The following is a 25,270-nucleotide window of genomic DNA, read 5'->3' as shown; positions in this document are numbered from 1 at the left end:
GCAGACAGAGATGAAAAAGGCAGTGCTTGCTTTCAGCATAAAGAGTAGAGACAGGTAATTATAAACAGTACTGTTATAAAAGCATAGTCAAAGTGCTAAGAAAATGATAGAAAAAGCAGGTTTAGTTTTGTGGGGTCAGGTTGTCAAGGAGGCCTTCTCAGAGTCATCCACATTTAAGCTGAACCTTAGAATCAGATGTTAAGCATTTGTCTTGAAGAGAGTACAGTCTCGACCAGGAGATGTACATGAGCAGAATTACAGAGGGATGGAAGAAATGGTATATTTTGAACAATTCAGAGTGATCCAGTGAAGCCAGAAGATAGGATGGGGTAGGATGGTCTGTGGGTCTTGAATACCTTGGTAGAAATATGGATTTTGTTCTGTGGTCACAATCAGAAATAAGGGATTGAAGCTACTGCTGGTATAATGTCTTGAAAACTGGGAGGTTTATTAAACAATTTTCAATTGCCATTTTAGGGGCAGTACGAATAGGAATGATTGATGGAGAATGTGTTGTTAACCCAACACGAAAAGAAATGTCTTACAGTACTTTAAATTTAGTGGTTGCTGGGGCACCTAAAAGTCAGATTGGTAAGTAGTTTAGATACTATATTTATTCTGGATTGTACTTACAAGTTTGAGCTTCTTAAAAGGAATTTTAAGGTTTTTTGTGTGTGGGTTTGGTCACTAGCCATAAAAATTTTTATTTTCTCTCTTTCGTATTTTGGTAGTGTTTTTTTATTTTATTTCAGAAATAAGATCTTATTGTCTCCCAGGCTTGAGTGCAGTGGTGAAATCATAGCTCATTGCAGCTTCAAACATCTAGGCTCAAGCAATCCTCCTACCTCAGCCTCCTGAGTAGCTGGGACTACAGGCGCTAGCCACCATACCTGGCTCAAATTTTGATAGTGCTCTTGTTTCATATCAACCAGTACCTAAAATTACAGAATGTTATACAACTTTAAAATGAAGTATATAAAAATATTTACCAAGTTAGTTTCAGTAGTTATTTTTAGACTAATAACTTAGTTACTAATTTAAATAACAGTCTAAAAATAGGATTTCTAAATCTGGTAACAAATTAATTGGTTTATTAGCTTAAATATTTTAATTTAGCTAACTCAGTGATTCCAAGCCTGTTTGGTGTACTCTGAGAAAGAAGTGACCTATTTCTGGCAGGTAGAAAACTAGTAATAGAAGAAATGCACTGACCATTTCTTCACTTATTCCTTATAATAAACATGTCATAATTGCATGAATGAAAATCAGGGCCTCATTCTGTGGAAGGACAATGGGCTTTAGCAGTCAGAATGACCTGAGTTTGAAACCTGGCTCTGGCACTATAACCCTGTGACCTTTGGTAAATTATATAGGGCTCTTCTCATCAGTTTATTTTACTATGTGACATTTGATGTCGGGGACTTTTTGACAGGAGATATTCTGACATGGAAATATTTTGATGAAACATAAAGTGAACTATTAAACTTTTAGTGCTTTCTTGCATAAGTAATGTATGAAATACCTCATTTCCAGCTTCTACATGTGGTATGTTGATCAGTAATGGAGTTAGAATTAGGTAATATACATCAAACACATAACAGGAGCTATATGTTATTCACCTCTTAGTTGGGGATTGTGTTGTCAAACCAAATAACAAGGCTTATGCAAGATGGAAATTTAGGCCGGGCGCGGTGGCTCAAGCCTGTAATCCTAGCACTCTGGGAGGCCGAGGTGGGCGGATTGCTCCAGGTCAGGAGTTCGAAACCAGCCTGAGCAAGAGCAAGACCCCATCTCTACTATAAATAGAAAGAAATTAATTGGCCAGCTAAAATATATATAGATAAAATTAGCCGGGCATGGTGGTGCATGCCTGTAGTCCCAGCTACTCGGGAGGCTGAGGCAGAAGGATTGCTTGAGCCCAGGAGTTTGAGGTTGCTGTGAGCTAAGCTGACGCCACAGCACTCACTCTAGCCTGGGCAACAAGCGAGACTCTGTCTCAAAAAAAAAAAAAAAAAAGATGGAAATTTATTTTCTCTCAGGTAAAAGAAATTGAGAGGTAGTCCAGGACAGTAATAGTGGCTCCATGATGTCTTAAGAAATCCAGATTCCTTCTACCTTTCTGCTCTGCTGTACTTGAGGTGTGATCTCATCTTCACACTTACGAACTGGCCACCAGAGCTCTGGCCAACTCATCTGACTTATAGGCAAGAGGAAGAAAAAAAGAGGGGGATAGCAGAACAACATGTGCCAGCTGAGCAAGTCTACCTCCCTTTTAAGGAGCCTTCCCAGAAATCCCCACATAGCAGTTGCCATTTATATCTCATTGGGCAGAACTGTGACACACAACTGCACCCTTGACTGTAAGGTACCCAAATTTTTAACTTTATATAATTTTAATTAATTTCAATGCAAATAGCCATATGTAGCTAGTAGTTACCATATCAGACAGTAGAAATCTATAGACGAAAAACTGTAAGGAATTTTCTTATGAAGTATTTTTAAAGAGGAATTACTCTAAAGTTTAATTAGTAAAAACAAAATTTATTTGGGGAGTACCTACTTTTCTATACCGTATTCTTTTCACATTCTATTTTTAAAATTCATTTATTAAGATATATTTTATACACATTAAATGCAATATTTTTTTAATTTAAAGAGAATATAAACCCAAATTCAAATATCAATCTTTCTTTATTCATTTACTGCTGTTTATATTTTAGAAGTATGTTGATTCTGAGAAAAGAAATCAACGTGGATGTATTACTAAGAAATAAAATTGACCTATACTATTTATGTCATATCATGGTATTTTTAAAATGTTAAATTGGTAAAAGATTCAATAATAATCATTATTTTTCTTTTCTTCAAATAGTTATGTTGGAAGCCTCTGCAGAGAACATTTTACAGCAAGACTTTTGCCATGCTATCAAAGTGGGAGTGAAATATACCCAACAAATAATTCAGGGCATTCAGCAGTTGGTAAAAGAAATTGGTGTTACCAAGAGGACACCTCAGAAGTTATTTACTCCTTCACCAGAGATTGTGAAATATGCTAATAAGTAAGAACATCTGTATAAAAGAAAATATGAAATTGTCACCATATTTAATTTTCTCTTGGGGGGAAAACCTTCCCATGGAATTGCATTACTTCATGAATAGCACTTTTCTGTTTTAAGAGTCATTGTCAGCTGGGCGCAGTGGCTCATGCCTGTAATCCTAGCACTCTGGAAGGCCCAGGCGGGTGGATTGCTCAAGGTCAGGAGTTCGAAACCAGCCTGAGCAAGAGCGGAGACCTCATCTCTACTATAAAATAGAAAGAAATTAATTGGCCAACTAATATATATAGAAAAAAGTAGCCAGGCATGGTGGCACATGCCTGTAGTCCCAGCTACTCGGGAGGATGAGGTAGAAGGATTGCTTGAGCCCAGGAGTTTGAGGTTGCTGTGAGCTAGGTTGACGCCACGGCACTCACTCTAGCCTGGGTAACAAAGCAAGGCTCTGTCTCAAAAAAAAAAAGAGTCATTGTCATAAGTATCTATTTAATGCCTTAAGAAGAATAAATCCACACATCCCTCTTCTAGGGCCTAACTTTGAATCTCAAATTAAAGTTAGAATATGTTTATTGGTTAAGATATAGGTAATCCCCATGTCTCTCTGTGTCTTGGAAAACAGAATAAAGCATAACATATTTGAATATCTAAGGAACCTATTGTGGTTCTCAAAAAGATATCAGATATAACCACCACTATATGCCTAGTGGTTAGAACAGTGCCTAGCACATAGGTACTCAGTAAATATGAATGAGTTACTAGAAAATTATTTCATTTTATTGGAAAGATTTGGCTGGGCATGGTGGCTCATGCCTGTAATCCTAGCACTCTGGGAGGCCGAGGCAGGAGGATCACTTGAGGTAAGGAGTTCGATACCAGCCTCAGCAAGATTGAGACCCTGTCTCTACTAAAAAATAGAAAGAAATTAGCCGGATAACTAAAAATAGAAAAAAATTGGCAGAGTGTGGTGGCCTGTGGCTGTAGTCCCAACTACTAGGGAGGCTGAGGCAGAAGGATTGCTTGAGCCCAGGTGTTTGAGGTTTCTGTGACGCCACGGCGCTCTAACCCAGACAACCCTGTCTCAAAAAAATAAAAGAAAAGGTTAATATTTTTCCTTAATGTCAGTCTCATATCTATCAGTCAGAAATTAAATAATTGTGTAAACTGCCCCCAACAAAAGAGTTTCCTGAGCCAAAATGGACAGAATGGAAGAAAGCAAGAGGTTAAAAACAAAGTGTGTGTAAAAAGAAGAATCTAAGGTGGGAGTAAGTGAACAATTGAATATAAGAATAAGGGTGGGGCATAGCACCATGTGTGAGTGATTCCCCCTGGGATGTAGGAAGAAAGAAATTTGTGTTCTATATCATGAAAAATAAACAGCAGTGATAAACAGGTATACATAAATATTTTTAATTATTTGTGAAATGGTTATTAAATTTTCACTTATTGTTATTAAATATTTCAGTTTTATTTGTAATAGAAACTGCCTCATGTTTTCAAATATTGTTATGTCAAACATTTATTTTGTGCTTCCTATAGACTTGCCATGGAGAGACTCTATGCAGTTTTTACAGATTACGAACATGATAAAGTAAGTATACTTGAATTTTGTCTTATATATTGTCCTAGGAATATGTTTTTATCATAACTCATGTAATTTTGCTTGTGAATATTAGTCCTATTTTTTTTTTAGTCCTATTTTTTTTAAACTCTAAACAAAAAGCAGAATTAAAGCCTAGTTGTTTGTTTCTCCAATTCTTTTGTTTATTAATACAAGTTTTAGGGAAGTGTGCAAATGTACTTGAATGAACTAAACATAATATTTCTCATAAATCAATGACCAATTATAATCTTTTAAAGAATATTACCATTAGAGAAATCTGAATACTCCTATTATGTGTTAATTAATTGTATGATAATTAAAATATAGAAATGTTAAATTTTGCCATTTATGTGTAATAACTGAACCTCAACTTTCTTTTAGGTTTCCAGAGATGAAGCTGTTAACAAGATTAGATTAGATATAGAGGAACAACTAAAAGGTGAATTTTGTTTATATTTTTTTACTTAAAAAATTTTAGAACAAATAATAGGTTTTTAAAAAAATTTTGATTGTAAGCATTGCATCTCAGTTTTGTCTTTAGTAAACTTACAATAATGATACATCATAAAGTTACTGTTAAATTAACTTCTATGAATGTGGCTAGTAGCACTACCCTTGATACAGAGTAACCTTGTAAATGTGGAATGTTCTTAATCTTTTCTGGATCAGACTCTTATCTTCTAAGATCTATAGCCTTATATCCTGTCATTTGAAACCCCAAAGATATTCTTGGAAATTCTTGCGTTCTTGATTTGTGAAATAGCAATACTAATAATACTTAGTTTGTGAGGATTTAATGAATGAATCATTTACATCTGTTCACGGCACATAGTTAAGTTTTCATTAAATGTTAACTGTTGTTGCTGTTATTAATATAAGGTGGAATTATAAGATACAAGTTTTAGATAGTTTAGCTCAGCAGAAATTTTTAATCAAGGGATCTTACTGTATAATATCAGCCTCACACAAACTGAATGTGAATGAAGCATGACATGCAGATCTTGTTTATTTTTCTTATAGACAAATATCCTCACATGAATACTTTTTTAAGATTGAAAATACTGCTGTTAGCTTTGATATTAAGGCCATTATTTGCAATTGTCATTGAAAGATTTTAGTCATTTCTCACTATATTTCATCGTGTTAAGAATGAGAAATTGTACAGCACATGTTGCCTTATTCAAGAAGAAAAGTGATTTTGTATTTGTATTATGCATAGACTCTCTGGGCTGATAGGATAATATTTTAAATGTTTTGTTGTTTTCCTTTCCAAGTGGAACCCAGTTAAAGCATAGAAGTTCATGTTAAAGTATAATATTAAAAATTATTCTTGTCTGATAGAGATACAAAACTTAATATATTTCTGTGGCCATTTCTTATGGTTATTTTAAAGATATGTTTAGACTGGACATGGTGGCTGATGCCTGTAATGCTAGCACTCACTCTGGGAGGCTGAGGCGGGAGGATCACTTGAGCTCAGGAGTTCGAGACCAATGGGAGCAAGAGTGAGACCCCGTCTCTACTAAAAATAGAAAAATTAGCCAGGCATGGTGGCATGCACCTGTAATCCTAGCTACTTGGGAGGCTGAGGCAGGAGAATTCCTCAAGCCCAGGAGTTTGAGGGTGCTGTGAGCTAGGCTGATGCCACAGCACTCTAGCCCAGGTGACAGAGCAAGACTCCATCTCAAAAGATATATTTAATAAGTCAAACACTTGAGAGAACAGTACTTAAAATTTGGCATAAATTAGTCAATAAGGTGGAATAGTTTAACATTTAAAAGCATAATCCTTTGAGACAGATCTGTGTTTAGTCATAGCTGTATCAGTTATTTACCGTATGATCTGTTTTTTTTTTTTTTTTTGGTAAGACAGGCTCACTTCTGAGCTCAAGCCATCCTCCTGCCTCAGCCTCCTGAGTAGCTCCGACTACAGGCTCACACCTGGCTAATGTTTTCTATTTTTAGTAGAGATGGGGTCTAGCTCTTGTTCAGGCTGGTCTCTGACTCCTCTGACCTCAAGCAGTCCTCTTGCCTCGGCCTATAGTGCTAGGATAAGTCGTGAGTCACCATGCCCGGCCAAACTGTGTGATCTCTTTAAGCCTCAGTTTTTTCTTCTGTAGATTGGGAATAATAATAGAATTAACCTCATAAATGGTTACAAAGATTAAAGGCATTTAAAAAAAATACCTGTAAGGTGCCTTCCTCATGAAAGCACTTGATAAATGTTAGCTAAAAAATGGTTGGTAAAGATTTTTAATATATAGGGCCAGGCAAGGTGGCTCAGGCCTATAATCCTAGCACTCTGGGATGCCAAGGCAGGAGGATTGCTTGAGCTCAGTAGTTAGAGACCAGCTTTAGCAAAAGTGAGACCTGTCTCTAAAAAAAAGAAAAAAATGCGTAATATATAAAAAAAATTGTTTCCCAATTTGCAGAGTAAGATAAAGATTCCTAAGGCAAAAGAGTGAGGATGACTACCTTTTCATAAAGCTTGGCTGGGTTTGTCAGGTAACATAATACAACAGGGAACTGATTTCAAAATACTATTGTTCTGGTAGAAAGCAAACTAAGTTCCCAAAAACACATTTGGGGTACTTGGTGTTTCTCACTTGCTTGAGAACATTTGACTTATCTACTTTGTTTACCTGAGAACTAAATGTTCAGAGTCAGCTCCCTTGGTTTATTCCTATAATTAATTGATTTTAGGCTGTGAACTTTAGACAAACTCTATCTTCTAAAAAGAAAACCTTTGTTTTGGTTTGTCTTTTTTCTATAGAAAAATTTCCAGAGGTCGATCCATATGAAATAATAGAATCCTTCAATGTTGTTATAAAGGAGGTTTTTAGAAGCATTATTTTGAATGAATACAAAAGGTAAATATAACCTTTTTTGATGGAATTGAAGCATTTGCTGTCTGTGCAAATGGGAACTTACTCAAAAACTGGCTTTTTTCAAGTGAACAGTAAAGAATTATGATATTTGTTTTATGAATGGGCACCTATGAAAGAAAGAGTATGTGGCTTGTGTGGATGTGTGACCATCTCTTTTGGCCTTGTATGTAGAGCTGTAATTCGTAGTTTGCACATCAGGATTCCCTGTAGAGCTTTTTAATGACACAGATATATAGGTCACAACTCCAAACACACTCTGATTCAGTGGGACTTAGGGTGGTGCCCAAGTATCTGTATAATTTTTTAAAGTTCTACAGGGGATTATGATATGCAACTGGGGTTGAGAACTTCGAGATAAAGAAATGATGTAATTTTTCTGATTTGCAGCAGAACTTCATGTACTTATTTCCTTTATTACTATAGGTGTGATGGGCGAGATTTGACATCACTTAGGAATATAAATTGTGAGGTAGATATGTTTAAAATTCTTCATGGATCAGCATTATTTCAAAGGGGACAAACACAGGTAATATATGTAAAGTTATAATTATTTACTGAATTAAGATTGCTTCATTAGCTCTAATAGCAGCATAGTATGTAGATGCTATGGGGTTTTATCATATGGTATGCATTATTCAGATCAATATTTTTTTAAAATATAATTTAACAGGTTTTTTTTAGGTAAAATTGCTATGCAATAAACTGCACATGTTTAGAGTGTATGATTTGGTAAGTTTTCACATGTATACAACAGGGAAACTGTTACCACAGTCAAGATAATAAACATACCAATCACCCCCCCCCATGAGTGTCCTCATGCCTCTTTGTAATACCTTCTTCTTGCCAACCTTCTTCCTCCAGGCAACTACTGATCTGCTTCTCTATAAATTAGTTTGCATTTTCTAGAATTATCTGGTATTTTTATTGTAGTTTCTTTTAATATTAGGTGTACAAAATTGAGTCACTCATATTCCTCAGTTTATGGCATATTGTCGTTGGTTTGTTCAAGGCCCTCATTTGCTTTCTGTGTTTAGCCTGTACCTCAGTCCTATTCTTTTTCTTTACATAGGCGCCCACTCTTTTATATTTAACATATATTCTTCTAGTTCACCTTCTGTTCATTTATTTACCTATATGTTTATCCAGTTTATGGCATTATACTTTATGCCTTTCTTTTTATTACATTAATCACTGCTTTAACTTTGCCAATCTGATAGGTATAAAGTGATCTTGTTCTTTTAATTTTTATTTCCCTGATTACTAATAAGGCTGAACATCTCTTATATAGTAGCCAATCATCATGGTCACTGTATAAACCATGCTCTGGGGGACTGAACACCTCTAGGGCACTATTTTCATATAGATAGTATCCCCTAGAGTGGTACAGTACGGTGGCCCTGCTGCAGGTTTGCTCTTTTGTGAATTTTCTGTCCACATCTTTTGGCCAATTTTTTTCTTTTGTTAATATGGTTTACTATATTTTACCTGCTATTTTTTAGTAATTTCCTGTATGTTTTAAATATTAATCCTTTTCAGTAACAAACCAGACTTTATATAAATGTCTACCTCTTTGTTGTTTACCTTTTAACTTTGCTTGGGGGTAGCCTGCTGTATATCCAGAGTAGATTTGAAATCTTTAGTTTTGATATAGTTAAGACTTCCCCTTTTCACTTTTGTGGTTTGTATTTTTAAAGATTTATTTAAGAAATCCTTCCTTACCTCAGAGTCACAAAATGACCCACCTCCTTTTTCTTTTTATTAGCTTTCTAGTTTTAGCTATTAAATTTATACCATTAATCTATCTTGCAATTTATTCCTATGCATGGTGTAAAGTGGAAAACTTCCATAGTAATCCAATTTTACATCATTTACTAATAATTTATTTTTCCCACTAATTTGTGATGTCACCATATAGTCTAATTTTATAATACATTTTTTAACTATATTCTCTTCTACTGTTTTGTGAATTTCCTGGGCCAATGTCAAACTGTTTTAGTTATTATGATTTTGGGGTAAATCTTAATGTCTGAGAAGCAAATCCTCCCAATTTGTTTTCCCCCTCCCCAAAATTATTTCACAATTTAGGTACATTTGCTCCTTCATTGGAATTTTAATATTATATCAAGTTCTCAAAAAATCCTTCCAGGACTTATGTTGAAATTGCACTGAATAATTAATTTGAGAGAGAAATTATATTTTTATTGTTTAAATCACAGTCTTTACAATGAATATAGTCTGTCTCACCTTTGATTCAGGTTTTCTTTTCTGCCCTTTAATAGAGTTTTTAGAAATATCTTTATTGAGATACTCTGTAAACATTTGTTATCCCCATTCTGACAGTATCTGCCTTTTAACTGAAATACTTAGTTTACTAGTGTTAAATTTAATTATTCGTGTGATTAAATATAGATCTGTTTATTATGTGTTTTTCATTTGCCCCTCTATTTTTTGTTTCTCTATTCTTACTTTCTGCCTTCTTTTTGGATTAATTGACTATTTTTTAGAATTTCATTTTTACTTGCTTTTTAGCTATACCTCTGCATTATTTTTCATTGGTTACTATAGAAATTATAGTATACATCCTTAACTTCTCATAGTCTTTTTAGAGTTAATATTGTGCCACTTCATAGAAAATGATTTTGCATCCATTTAGGTCCATTGCTTCCATCCTTTATATAGTTGTCTTATGTAAGCCCTACAAGGCAGTGTTATAACTTTTAGTTTAAACAATCATATCTATTTTAAAGAAGTGAGGAGGAAAAAGATAGTATTTTATGTTGACCCACATATTTACCATTCCTAATGCTTCTTATTCCTTTGTGAAGATCCACGTTTCTATCCTGTGTCATTTCTCTTCAGTCTGACAAGACTTCCTTTAGTATTGTCCTGTGGGTCTTCTGACAACAAATTCTTATTTTTGTTTATCTAAAATATCTTTATTTTGCCTTTATATACGAAGAATCTTATTGCTGTGTATAGAGTTCTGGGTTGATGCTTTGCTTTTCTTTCTTTTTTTTTTTTTTTTAAGCATTTAAAGATTTTTTTTTTAAGCATTTAAAGATTGATTTTTGTTCTCCATTTTTCCGGGTTGAGAAGCAAAGACATATTCAAATCATTGTTTTCTTGTGTTATCTATTGTTTTCCTGTTGGTACTTTCAAGATTTGTTCTTTATCTTTGGTTTTCAGTAGTATGACTTGAAAGGTGTGATTTTCTTTGGATTTATTCTGCTAAAGTTTCCTGAGCCTGAACCTGTAAATTTGTGTCTTTCATCAAACTTGAGGAGTTCCAGCCATTATTTCTTCAAATATTTTTTCCTACCTTCTTCTCTCTCTTCTCTCCTTTGGGGATTGCAAGTGCCACATATATTAGTTTTTTGATATTGTCCCACATGTACCTGAGACTATGTTCTTTTCCCCTCGTCTTCAAATTGGGCAATTTCTATCAATTCATCTTCTTATTGATTGACTTATCTTCTTTCCAGTATGAGATAATAAATTTTTCAGTAAATTTTTCAGTTCCAGAATTTCCATCAATTCTTTTTTATGTCCATGACTATAATTATAATAGCTGTTAAAAATCTTTGTCTGTTAATCCAACATCTTAATCAACTCAGGGTTGGTCTTTATTGTCTTTTCTCTTGAGAGTGGGCCTTTTTCCTGTTTCTTTTTAGGTTGTATTCTGGATGTTGTGAATGATACATTATAGAGTATCTCAATTATGTTATGTCTCTCCAAAGATGTTTGGGTTTTTGTGTGTGTGTTGTTTTTTTTTTTAATTTTAAGCAGGCAGTTTTATTGGCTGAACCTTTATTGAGGCTTCCTCTATGGACTAATACATAGTATTTCTTCCTCTTCCTGTCTTTCTTCCCTAGAACTCTTAGTGCAGTGCTTTATATATGTAGTGTGTATAATGTTAAACCTTTAGATTATTGAAGTTTGCATGTAGCTTGGATATTTATAAAATGAATAAATATTTATGGTATTAAGTCATGGCAAACTTTGTGTAGAATATATGTATTTATCCCATTTTTTTAAGACCAAATTGGATTCTTCAAATACTTTTAGTTTTCATCTTTGTGGTTAGTATTTTAAAGCCTAAGAAATGTTTTTTCTTCTTTTTTTAGGTGCTTTGTACTGTTACATTTGATTCATTAGAATCCAGTATTAAGTCAGATCAAATTATGACAGCTATAAAGTAAGTTACGGTTTTTCTGATATTATGCTTTATGATGTTGTGATATATAATTAAAGTTCATGTAGTATATTATAAGTCATTATCTTATTAACCTGTATTTTTGTACTCAAAATTTTTTCTATTTATATAGTCATGATTTTAAGGGATGTTTTTGTGTGTGTGGTATGTGCCATATTGTCTTCTAGATGATTGGTATGGAACAAATATTCATAAAGCATTTAATTCTTTAATACAAGTACATTTAGTTTATTCTTTGTCTCTAGAATCATTTCTGAGGACAGATTTTCTGGGTAATCTTGAAATGGATAAGTTTTTCTTTTAGAAATGAGAGCAAATAAATAGATAAAAGTCCCAGTTGCTGAAAATAATCTGGAGGCTGTTAATGAAAAACCTTATCTAATCCCAAACCACATTGTGATTTTGTGTTCAGAAATACTTGCCTCTCCTTTCTTTCTGAAAAATCAGGCCAGATGCGGTGGCTCAGGCCTCTAATCCTAGCACTCTGGGAGGCCGAGGCGGGAGGATTGTTTGAGAGGTCAGGAGTTTGAGACCAGCTTGAGCAAAAGTGAGACCCTGTCTCTACTAAAAGTAGAAAGAAATTAGCCAGGCATGGTGGCACATGCCTGTAGTGCCAGCTACAGAGGAGGCTGAGACAGGAGGATGGCTTAAGCCCAGGAGTTCGAGGTTGCTGTGAGCTCAGCTGATGCCACAGCACTCTAGCCCAGGCAAAGAGCAAGACTCTAGCTCGAGAAAGAAAAAGAAAAAAAGAAAAGTCAGCAGTAAAGTCATGTGATCAGTTTTGATGAGGATCTGCAGTCCCCACTAGTGTTACTACATCAGAGTCCTGAGACTCACAGCCAGTTCTTTCTTTCCCCAGTGCCTAATATGGCTGCTTCCCTTTTCCTGGTTAAGGGTCTCAGAAGACCATAGGACTCCACCTCCCTTTTCCTTTGCCCAACTAGTGATAATTCCCAATATCTTTTATATAGCCACCCTAATTGTTTATCATGTGTCTGAGAAAACTGACAGTGCAGCTCTGTGTGTAAAGATGGAACGCTCATCTTAATCTCTTTTGGAAGATCTTCTGCTTTGTTTATAGTTTGGGCCAAAACTTGGTTGCTCTGCCCTCCTTCACTTTGACTCCTTTCTTTTTCAGAAGTCAACACAACTCAATAAGAAAGAGCACTGGGTTTGGCCAGGGTTCCTCCATATTCTAGTCTTAGGTCTGTAACTTGTGTAAAATTAGGGGGCACACATCACCTAGCCATGCTAGCTTTTGGTTTCTTCATTTATTACAGAATGCAGGTATTGGGCCATTGATGCCTATCTTTTCTCTGGACCCCTAAATCTTTGATTCCTGTAGTCTTCTGAAGGAGTTTAGTGTTTGGATTTCTTTTTCCAAGGCTGCAGTTTATGATTATGCAGATCCTGCCCAACCCCAGGACTTTTTCTAAATCCCCTTCACAGAGAAATGCCTTTATAATTTCACCCAAAGAACAGCACTATTTGTGTTAACCCTTTTATATGCCTATCTTTTCATAAATAAATCTGGTTTCTTGCTTCTAGGAATTGTGTTTTTTCTCATCCTAATTTTTTTCCATTTTTCTAGACACTTTCACAGCAATTCTCTTTTCAAACTCTGAAAAGAACTTTGCCTGTCAGATCTTCTGATTGCTTTCAGCTATGTCATTTCATTTACTGATCTTCATTTTATATGTTGACTGTGAGAAAGAGTATAACTCTGAGATTTAACTAATGTGGTTATAACATTTAGGATTCTCTCCATAGTTATTAATGCTTAAAATATATGTTTTTGTCTTAGTATGAAAATCTAGATTTTTAGGGCTTGTATTTGAAGCAAAATTGGTTTCCTAAATCTGTGTAGAATTTATTCATAAGCCCCAGAAAAAAATGCCATCTCTCATTCATCCTTCTAATTCTTCTGGATTTTAGTTTCGGACCAACTCTCATTAATGCTCAGTTGTTTTTAAAAATCTCCTGAATGGGCCGGGCGCGGTGGCTCACGCCTGTAATCCTAGCACTCTGGGAGGCCGAGGCGGGCGGATTGCTCAAGGTTGGGAGTTCGAAACCATCCTGAGCGAGACCCCGTCTCTACTAAAAATAGAAAGAAATTAATTGACCAACTAAAAATATATATACAAAAAATTAGCCGGGCATGGTGGTGCATGCCTGTAGTCCCAGCTACTTGGGAGGCTGAGGCAGGAGGATCGCTTGAGCCCAGGAGTTTGAGGTTGCTGTGAGCTAGACTGACGCCACGGCACTCACTCTAGCCAGGGCAACAAAAAGTGAGACTCTGTCTCAAAAAAAAAAAAAAAAAAAAAAAATCTCCTGAATGGCCGGGCACGGTGGCTCACGCCTGTAATCCTAGCTCTCTGGGAGGCCGAGGTGGGCGGATTGCTCAAGGTCAGGAGTTCAAAACCAGCCTGAGCAAGAGCGAGACCCCGTCTCTACTATAAATAGAAAGAAATTAATTGGCCAACTAATATATATAAAAAATTAGCCAGGCATGGTGGCCCATGCCTGTAGTCCCAGCTACTCGGGAGGCTGAGGTAGAAGGATCGCTTGAGCCCAGGAGTTTAAGGTTGCTGTGAGCTAGGCTGACGCCACGGCACTCACTCTAGCCTGGACAACAAAGCGAGACTCTGGCTCAAAAAAAAAAAATATGCTGAAATCATTTTTAGTTGTTTATTAAAATAAATTTTTTTGTATCCATATAACATTTTTAATATTATGCCTTTTGTTTGTAGTGGGATAAAAGATAAAAATTTCATGCTGCACTATGAGGTAAGGTGAATTTTTTCCCCAACATTTTATTTTGAAAAATTTCCAGGGTACATTAAAGTTGAAAGAACTTTACAGCAAATAACCGTATACCCACTACCTGGATTATGATATTAATATTTTACTGTGCTAGTGTTAGCATATATCTGTTAAGGTCGATTTGGGGACTATCATTTTATTACATATAGAAGGGATTTAGAGAGATAAATAATAGTTTTCCACTCAACAGCTTCCTGTCCTAAGTCATACATAAAGGTTAAAGAAAGTATACCAAGCAATGTTTTTTTAGGCAAGAAAGAATAGTGTCTGTATACATGTGTTTTGAACAGAAGTGAAGCTTTTCAAATACTTCTACTGACAAATGACCTCCCATTAGTTCATTTAAATGTTCATATTTTTACTAAGTTAAAATAAGATCTGGAAGATCTGAATACAGTAACATTTAATGTTACACTATATGAGATCATTACATTTAATTGAGTTCATGATTAACTTTATTCACAACTAATCCTAAGGGACCACATAATACTTCTAATTTTATTATGTGAAGGATACAGCATGAAAGGCTAATATAAAGTAGCAAGTCACTTCACTTTTGATTAACTCTTGTTGGCTTCCCAGAATCCCAACATTTCAGTTATGTTGAACCTGCTGTAATCAGTAGGTAACGTTTTATGTAGAAAATGTATGCTACAGAATATCCATAAATGTGGAGATTCATACAGGTCTTAGATCCCTTGTAAATATCCTGTTCTGGATATACCCAGATGCTCCAAAAGCCAGAGAGGAATTATAACTGAGTAAAGCACATTCTTTGTCGTGCGCTGGAGAGCATGCAGCAATCTTAAAAGGGGGAGCTGTGGAAAATGCAGCTTTAGCTGATTATTGGGTGAGGGGCTTGAGGAGGGAGCTGGAAAAAGATATGGGCCATTATTGCCACATTATCCCATTTTTAAAAACCTCTTTATTGTAAAATAAAGTACAAGTACTGAAAACCATATACAACAAAGCATGGCTTAATGGTTTTTTTATAAGGCAAACACCCTTGTCACCACCACTTAAGTCAGGAAGTAGAACCTTGCCAGCCACATCAGAAGCCCCTTCATGTTTTTCTCCCAGTCCCAACCCTTCTTCCCCTAAAAGTAACTAATGTTCTTCTAAGTTTCATGGTAATCACTTCCTTGTATTTCCAGTATTTCCAGTGTACAGCTCTAGATACTACAGTTTAGTCTTGTCCATTTTTTTTTAATTTGATATTTAAGTCTCTCTTAATCCATATATTTTTCTTCCATTACATTCTTTTCTGTATAGTCTATTTGTTGAAACCCCAGAGCCATTTGACCTGTAGAGTCCCCCACAATCTGGGTATTGGTGATTGCCCCATGCAGAAACATGCAGTTCAGCATGTTTGTCTGCCCTCCCTGTTAACTACAAGTTGACTGCTAGATCCAGAGCCTTGGTCAGATTTATGCCCTGTTGCTTCTTTTTAAAAAATCTTTGTTAAACTGGAACTCCAGATTTTTATGGGTAATCTCCCAAATCTTAAGTGATCACAACTAATTCATATTCCTTTAAGATAACATTTCCATCAAATAAAATAATTTGTAACCTCTGGCTAAAATAAAACCCTTATGGAAAAGATCTTTGTTTCCTTGTTTCATATATTTTTGTCATTACATTTTGTTTGAGAAGGGCTTTAAAATATGCAATTCTCTGTCCATGTATTTTTGTTTTATATCTGAAAGAGGTGGCAAAGAGAGAGAAGTCTATAAAGTACAAGTAGGAATTAAATTGCAATTTAATGAAATAAAAATGTAGGCTTTGGTATGGAAAAAAAGACCTGTGATTCCTCAATGTGTATTTCTTTATAAATATGTATATGTTTTTCCTTATTACAAAAATATAATATTTCGTTATTGTTAATAAATTTAAACGTTCTAGAAATGTATGGTGTGAATTCTCATAGCCATTCACTTCCTACCCTCTAAAGTTCACTTACACACTAGAAATAGCTACTTTTAGTAATTTAGTATGTATTTTAAATTTATACCAGACATTTTCTGTATATTTATGAACATACTTTTTTTAAGCAAAATTGGTACTCTACTGTTTTATAACTTATTATTTTGGCAATATATCTCGGCCATCTTCTCATGTCAGTTGTATATGTATGTGTGTTTTTTTTTTTAAGTTTCCTCCTTATGCAACAAATGAAATTGGCAAAATCACTGGTTTAAACAGAAGAGAACTTGGGCATGGTGAGTACAAATCTGTAAATTTACATGGTGTTCTTACAGAGACTTGATACATTTTTTGCTTACTGTTTTCTATTCCAATTTAGGCGCTCTTGCTGAGAAAGCTTTGTATCCTGTTATTCCCAAAGATTTTCCTTTCACTATAAGAATTACATCTGAAGTCCTAGAGTCAAATGGTATGGTATTGAAATATTTCTTTCCTAGTAGAAATGAACAGATTCCCTATTATATTCTTAACTTTTCAAAGGTAATAGCCTGGCAAAGTGGCTCGGATTACACTTGTAATCCCAAGACTTTGTGAAGCCAAAGTAGAACGAATGCTTGAGGCCAGGAGTTTGAGACCAGTCTGGGCAACATAGTGAGACTCTGTCTTTACAAAAAAAATTTTTTAAATATGTTACATGCTTGTAGTTCTAGCTACTGAGGAGGCTGAGACAGGAGGATCACTTGAGTCCAAGAGTTTAAGACTTCAGTGAGCTATGATTGCACTACTGTACTCCAGCCTGAATGACAGAGCAAGACCTCTAAAAAAAAGAATAAAGAATTACAAAAGTAATGTTACTTTTGTAACATTGTAACATATAGGACATAAGCCTATTATTGTAAGAGAAGATACATTTAATTAATCATATACTTGTCTAAATCTCTGTTCTTAGCTAATGAGTTGTTTTGAAAGTAACATAAAACAAGTATTTCTCATATTTATCTGTTATAATAGATCCAATTTGGGTTATTTGTTTCTTTATTTTACATATGAACCATAGAGCAAGACTGGCTTGGAGAGAGGAAAGGCCAAAACAGAGTGATCGTTAGGTAGGGCATACTTATCATATATCAGTATCACACATAAAAAATAAGTGGACATCACAGAACAAGTCTGGGCTAAAAGGTCAAATTTAAATAAAAAAGAAGTCCCTGGGTCAAAGCAAACTGTAGCAATTAAAGGCAGAAAAGGCACAGGTGTATCAGATATAGATCAGATGGTCACAAGTTTTGAGGGGAAGATGTCAAAGTAATCTCAGAATTTAAATCAAAGACTTTTGGCTGGGCGCAGTGGCTCATGCCTGTAATCCTAGCACTCTGGGAGGCGGAGGTGGGTGGATTGTTTGAGCTCAGGAGTTCGAGACCAGCCTGAGCAAGAGCGAGACCCTGTCTCTACTAAAAATAGAAAGAAATTAGCTAGACAACTAAAAATATATATAGAAAAAATCAGCCAGGCATAGTGGCACATGCCTGTAGTCCCAGCTACTTGGAAGGCTGAGGCAGAAGTATTGCTTAAGCCCAGGAGTTTGAGGTTGCTGTGAGCTAGGCTGATGCCATGGCACTCTAGCCTGGGCAACAGATTGAGACTCTGTCTCAAAAAAAAAAGACTTTTCTGTTCTCTGCTGGATGTGACTAAAGTAATGGGCATATAGCCCAATGAGAGAGCCAGAGCCCTGTATCTTTAATTACTTCTGATTAAGCAACAAAAGAAGTATTCTAATACTTCTGGGATACTTCTAAGAATTGGAATCTCTGTAGTAATACAGTCCAATAGAACTTTTTGTGATGATAGAAATCCACTATATCTGTGCTGTCCAGTTGAGGAACTGAATTTATCTCAACTGACTTAAATTTAAGTAGCCACATGTGGCTATGGTATTAGATCATGCAGCTCTGTAGTTTGTTTATGGCTTAGGAGAGCTTGCCTAAAGTGCTTTTAAAAAGAAGGAATATTGAATATTTATGTTATAATTGAATATTTGTAAGGAAGTAACCAGTAGTAATAATTTTCTACATCTTAAAAATCAGTATAATGTAAAGTAAGTATTTTTCTTTTTATAGGGTCATCTTCTATGGCATCTGCGTGTGGTGGAAGTTTAGCATTAATGGATGCAGGTAAAAGGATTATGTCTCAAAATTGCTAACATTTTATACACACCTGCTTAGTATAAAATATGATATTTCTTTAATCGGATTTTAATAAGACTGGAAGTCAAATTATAGATAACCAAACCAGGCAAGAAGCAAGATAGTTGCAAAATAGAGCTTCAAATATCAAGATATCTGCTGAATTCTTATTTTTAGCTAAAAGCCAGTACACTGAAAATTATTTACTTGCCTTGGTGATCCAGTGAACTTTCTCACCTCCCAAAAGGTAGAGAGTTCCAGAATTGATTTCAATTACCAAGGAAGTTTTGATTAGCAAGCAGTTTTAGGACCCACAAGAGAAAGCAGCTACATAATCTTCCAGTTGTTATATGAGTCATGAGAAGAACCACGCTACTCAGAAGTGTACATAGAATTTTAGGAAGGCAGACTACAGTGGTTCAGTGTAATCCTTGAATCTGAAACACATAAAGGGAAAGAGTTAGCATCTAGGAGGTTCTGAAAACCTATTTCTGCCAGTCAACAATGATGCTATTTGAGAATTAAGGGAGAAAGAACCTACAGATACTAAAAAGGATGTCCAGGTTCTCTGATAAATTCACACATTTACAATACAGATATGAAAGATGGGAAGGAAGACATAACCAAGGATAAAATGAAAAAAGTAGTGCGGGTATATAATAATATGTAGAAAAATATTAATAAAAAAATAGAACAGGCCAAAGCAAAAAAAATGCTAAACACACTTTTCTAGTCGTGTTTAGTGGAGGAAACGTAATCTGATATTTAATATAGCTAGTAAAATACTGCTACTATTTTCATTTTCACACATTCATTTAACAAATCTTTGTAACACCTGTGTGCCTAAGCACTGATCTAACCTCTTGGGACATGGTGATGAACAAAGCAGTCCTTGTCCTAGTGGAACTTGCATTTCTCAGTCTTCTAAATCTCATAATGGAAAACACTAAACAAATTCTGAAAAAGATGAACTGAAAGGTAAAATAAAAGAAAATACCATAAGAAAATCTTTAACTGTATTTAATGAATTTAGGTCTTTCAGTCTAGACAAAAATCTATCCTAGGTAATGATGAGAATTTCAGGATGAAATTACTAAAATGCAATCAAAGTCTTTGAGAAATTAGAGACTAGTATACCAGGGACAGAAAGGGTATTATTGGAAGAGAAAAAAAGGATTTTCTCTAAAGTATAACCCAGTGAACTTGACAACGACCTTTGACAAGATTTTTAATAGCTTATTTTAAAATCTTGTTTATAAGTATTTTAGAAAGGAAAGGGGCTACAGAGAAGAACCAGAAGAGACTCCCCAGAAATAAGTCATGTCCTAGTAAACTCATATTCTGTTTTTGAAAAAAATTACTAGATTTGAAGTGAGGGGGCAATGCTGTTGATGCAGTGTATCTAGAGTTTAGCTTGACAATTTATGATATCTTTCTGTAAATGTTGCAGAAACTTAAGACTAGATGGGAGGCTTACCATCCATAACTGGTTGAAGGATGAGCAAAGGGGGCTGGTTAATCTAATCAGCAACTCAAAGAGGTGTCTCAAGTGGAAGACTTGAGGAGCTTAAGACTAAGGATCCTCAACTCTGTCCCTTTCAATGATTTTGTTGTTGAGAACACTGGCCTGCCAATAAAAAGGATACTGATAAATGGCAAAATTGAGTAGGATTTAAAAAATATGGAGCCAGGCCAGGCATGATGGCTCACACCTGTAATCCTAGCACTCTGGGAGGCTTAGGCGGGAGGATCTCTTGAGATCAGGAGTTCAAGACCAGTCTGAGCAAGAGCAAGACCGCATCTCTACTAAAAATAAAAAAATTACCCAGGCATTGTGGTGTGCATCTGCCCAAATCCCAGCTACTCAGGAGGCTAAGGCAGGAGGATCACTTGAGCCCAGGAGTTGGAGTTTACAGTGAGCTATGATGACACTGCTGCACTCTACCCAGGGCCACAGAGCAAGACACTCTCGATAAATAAAAAAAAATAGAGCCAAATACAAAAAATGTGGAGAGTCAGAAAAACATAAAAATATTAAATTTGCTAAGAATGAATATCAAGTCTGAGAAGAGCCAACAAAGGGTATGCAGTTCAATTCAAACATATGAGTGCTTGCCATGCCCTAAGTCAGGTACTGTCCTATGCCCCAAGGATACAAATGTACCCATTTTTTAAAGCATAAAATTTCACAAATAAACATTAGAAGATACTAATGGATCAAAGAGGTAATAATAAAAATATGTACAAGGCATATAGGGTGATTGATGAACTAGGTAGAGAGTAATTTGCTCAGAGATTACTACATCTCATCTGGTTTTAAACGTTGAGTAGTGGACAGTCATCTTAGAAGCAGTACCTATATGTCCTATGAAAGGAACAGCATGTGCATAGATAAGAAGTTATAAAGCAGTATAGTGTGTTTATGGAATATATTTGAAAGAAGTGTTAAAGTAATAAATTGGAAGTAGATTTTGAAGGTTATTGTTATGTTAAGGAGTTTAGACTTAAGGCTAGCATTTTTCTAATTCAGTATTCCATGGAATAGTGTTCCACAGGGTGTTGGTTATATACCATGAAAAAAATTATTCTGTTCTAAACGAAGCTTGAGCAGGGTTAAACAGGTTTATTTAATATGGATTGAATAGATTTTAATATGGTAATGAGAGTATCAAATCTCTAGGATGAGGGTATGTAATATTTCCCAAACTTTTTTGATCAAAGAATATGTACAAAAATTTTCTGAAAGCATATAATGGGGAACTTGAAGGATTTTATGTAAAGGAGTAGCATGATTTCATATTATAGATTTTTTTTGAGATAGTTTTTCCTAGCTTAGAAGATGGATGGCCCTGGGCGATGAGGTGAGAGAGACTAAAATCTGGGAAGCAAGAAAGGGAGATTGTTGCCAGGGCACGAAATGTGGACTTAGACTATGGAGTAGCAATAGGTATTTCAGTATTTAGGGGAAAGGATAACTTTCTAAAAAATTTAAAGGCTAAAGTAAACAGGTCTTTATAACTTGAGAGGATATAAGAAATGAAGAAAAAAGTGTTGATTCTCATGTCTCTTAGTTTTCAACCAAGATAGAGAATACAGGAGGAAAATTATTTATTGGGGGTCATTCAGTTTTTAATATATATATTTAAGGTACTTTGGGAACTTTTAGCTGGCAATGTCTGATAGGCAGTTTGGTTACACAGATCCAGGGCTTGACAGAAAGGACTAGGCAGAGGGATAAATTTTTAAGTTATCAACAATGTAAGTGGTAGTTGAAACCATAAATGTAGGTGAGATTACTTAGAGAGAATGAAGTGAGTTCGTTAGCACACTCCTTTATGCCAAAACAAGTTCCAAGTGATCAAAACTTAAACTTTTTTTTTTTAAATGGAACATGGAAGATTTTATCAAAATCTTGGAGAAGTAAAGCCTTTCTAAGCAAACTCCAAGAACCATGATTGCATAAACTTTAAAAATTCTGCACAGAAAAAAAATAATCATAAAAAGCCAACAAAGAAGTAATATATTTGCATTTTGTTTAATGTATTTATATTTTAATAAAGATCTATCCATACTGAAAAAAATAAAGAAAAGTCTAACTAAGTGGAAAAATGTTTGAAGCCCATGAAGAGGCAGTTCTCTAAAAAAGAAATAATAATAAATAGGTTTATAAACATGAAAATATATTCAACCTCTCATAAAAAATAAATCAAATTAAAAATTATCTAAATAACCCTTTAGATTGGCAAAGATCAAAGGGTTTAACAAGAATTAACAAGAATATAGATATCATGCACCTACCATGCACTGCAGGTAAAAGTTTAAAATGCCATCTTTGGAAGGCAGTTTCACAACATAACAAATACAAATACCTTCTAACTCAGCAATCCCACTTCTGTATGTGTCTGATAAAAATATACAGGGAGTCACAGCTAACATCTTACTGAATGGGAAAAAGCTGAAAGCTTCCTCTAAGAACTGGAACAAGACTAGGATGCTCACTCTAACTTCTCTTATTCAGCACAGGCCTGGAAGTCCTAGCCAGAGCAATTAGGCAAGACAAAGAAATAAAGAGCATCCAAGTTAGAAAGGAGGAAGTCAAATCATCCCTGTTTGCAGATATCATGACCTCCTTATATATAGAAAAACCTAAAGACTACAAAACCCTCTTTAAGAATGGATAAATTCAATAAACTTGCAGGACACAAAATTAACATATAAAAATCAGTAATATTTTTATACATGAACAGCAAACTAGCTGAAAAAGAAATCTCAAGAAGGCAATCTCATTTACAATAGCTACAAAAAAAATTAATAAAATACCAAGGAATAAATTTAACCAAGGAGGTAAAAGATCTCTACAAGGAAAACTACAAAACACCGATGAAAGAAATTTAAGAGGATACAAACAAATGGAAAGACATCCATGCTCGTGGATCAAAAGAATTATTATTGTTAAAATGACAGTACTACCCAAAGCAATCTACAGATTCAGTGCAATCCCTATCAAAATACCAATAACATTCTACATAGAAATAGGAAAAAAGTCCAGGCACAGTGGCTCACACCTGTAAACGTAGCACTCTGGGAGGCCAAGGCAGGAGGATCATTTCAAGTCAGGAGTTCAAGATCAGTCTGAGCAAGAGTGAGACCCCATGTCTACTAAAAACAGAAAATAGTGGTGGTGCACACCTGTAGTCCCAGCTACTTGGGAGGCTGAGACCAGAGGATCACTAGAGCTCAGGAGTTTGGGGTTGCAGAGAGCTATGATGATGTTACTTCATTCTAGCTCAGGCGATAGAGTAAAACTCTGTCTCCAAAAAAAGAAAGATAGGAAAAATCCTAGAGTTTGTATAGACCACAAAAGACCCTGAATAGCTAAAGTGATCCTGAGCAAAAAGCAAAGCTGGAGATATGCTACTGCCAGACCTCAAAATATATTACAAAGCTGTTGTAACCAAAACAGCATGGTACTGGCATAAAAATACACACATAGACCAATGGGATAGAGAACCCAGAAATTGATCCACATTATCTACAGTCAGTTGATTTTTGACAAAAGTACCAAGAACACTCATTGGGGAAAGGACAGGTCTCTTTAATATATGGTGCTGGGGAAACTGGATATCCATATAAGAATGAAACTAGACCCCGACCTCTCACCCTGTACAAAAATCAACTCATAAGGTGTTGAACACCTAAATGTAAAACCTGAAACAATAAAACTACAGAGGGAAACAGGGGAAGCACTACAGGAAATTGGTCTGGGAAAAGATAATATGAATAAGACCCCAAAAGTATAGTTAACAAAAGTAAAAATAAACAAATGGGATAATATGGAACTAAAAATATTTAGCACAGCAAGCAATCAACAAAGTGGAAGGACAACCTACAGAATGGGAGAAAATATTTACAAACTACTCATCTCATCTAACAGGAGATGAATATCCAGAATATATAAGGAACTCAAACATCTTACCAGCAAAAAAAATAAACAATATGAACAAATGATCTAAACAGAAGTTCCTCAAAAGAAATTGTTCAGATGGCCAACAAATATATAAAAGAATGCTTAACATCAGTAATCATCAGGAAAAGGCAAATTAAATCCATAATAAGTTATCTCACCCCAGTTAAGATGGCTATTATCAAAAAGACATAAAATAACAAGTGCTGGCAAGGATGCAGAAAAAAGGGAACACCTTTGGTAGAAATGGAAACTAGTATAGCCACTATGGGGAACATTATAGATGTCCCTCAAAAAACTACAAATAAAACTGCCCTATGATCCAGCAATCCTGCCACTGGGAATTTATCCAAAGGAAGGGTATATTGAAGAGACATCTGCACTCCCATTTTCATTGCAGCACTATTCACTATAGTGGCCCAGATGTGGAATCAACCTAGGTGTCCAACAACAGATGAGTGGATAAAGATGTAATGGGTATACACCAAGGAATACTATTCAGCCATAAAGAAAGAAATTTTGTCATTTGTGGCAACATAGATGGAACCGGAGGACATTGTGTTAAGTGAAATAAGCCAGGAACAGAAAGTTAAACACTGCACATTCTCACTCATATGTGAAAGCTAAAAAATAATCTCTTAGAAGCAAAAAGTAGAAAGGGGATACTACAGTCTGGGAAGGCTAGGAAGAAGGGAGAGATTTGTTAAAGGATACAAAATTACAGCAAGATTGGAGGATTTAAGTTCTAGTGTTCTATACCACTGTAGGATGACTATAGTTAACCATGATACATAGTTTCAAATAGCTAGAAAGAGGATGTCGCCTGTTCCTAACAGAAAGAAATGATGTTTGAGATGATGGATATGCTAATTATCTGATCTGATCACATATGTATCAAGCATCACTGTACCCCATGAATATGTACAATTTATTGTCATTTAAAAATATAAAATTAAAATGAAAATATATATATGGGAAAAACTATGTAACTATTCAAAAAAATGCGGTAGAGCTTTGTGTGGTGACATGTGTCAATATCCTAAATATGTTATCAAGTAAAAAAGGCAAGGTACAGGATAGTTAATGCATGTGGTGTGCTGCCATGAGTAAAGAAAATAAAAGAT

At 35.1% G+C, this 25,270-nt stretch overlaps 1 protein-coding gene across 3 annotated transcripts in view; it reads left to right on the top strand.

The window, feature by feature from the left end:
• PNPT1 (polyribonucleotide nucleotidyltransferase 1) overlaps positions 1-25,270 on the top strand; it is a 42,454-nt gene that overhangs the window by 8,641 nt on the left and 8,543 nt on the right. For all 3 annotated transcript variants that reach the window (XM_012777833.2, XM_076000791.1, XM_012777834.3), the window contains 11 exons: positions 478-591; positions 2,873-3,059; positions 4,590-4,641; positions 5,035-5,092; positions 7,426-7,522; positions 7,964-8,066; positions 11,665-11,735; positions 14,504-14,540; positions 16,729-16,795; positions 16,879-16,968; positions 18,617-18,670. In XM_012777833.2, the coding sequence (XP_012633287.1) occupies positions 478-591; positions 2,873-3,059; positions 4,590-4,641; positions 5,035-5,092; positions 7,426-7,522; positions 7,964-8,066; positions 11,665-11,735; positions 14,504-14,540; positions 16,729-16,795; positions 16,879-16,968; positions 18,617-18,670 (930 nt within the window). The remainder of the gene's footprint in view (positions 1-477; positions 592-2,872; positions 3,060-4,589; positions 4,642-5,034; positions 5,093-7,425; positions 7,523-7,963; positions 8,067-11,664; positions 11,736-14,503; positions 14,541-16,728; positions 16,796-16,878; positions 16,969-18,616; positions 18,671-25,270) is intronic.

The sequence above is a fragment of the Microcebus murinus genome, chromosome 3 (assembly GCF_040939455.1).
Source record: "Microcebus murinus isolate Inina chromosome 3, M.murinus_Inina_mat1.0, whole genome shotgun sequence".
NCBI classification, from domain to species: domain Eukaryota; kingdom Metazoa; phylum Chordata; class Mammalia; order Primates; family Cheirogaleidae; genus Microcebus; species Microcebus murinus.
The sequence above is the reverse complement of the archived record's forward strand: the minus strand, read 5'-3'. Positions and strand labels throughout refer to the sequence as shown.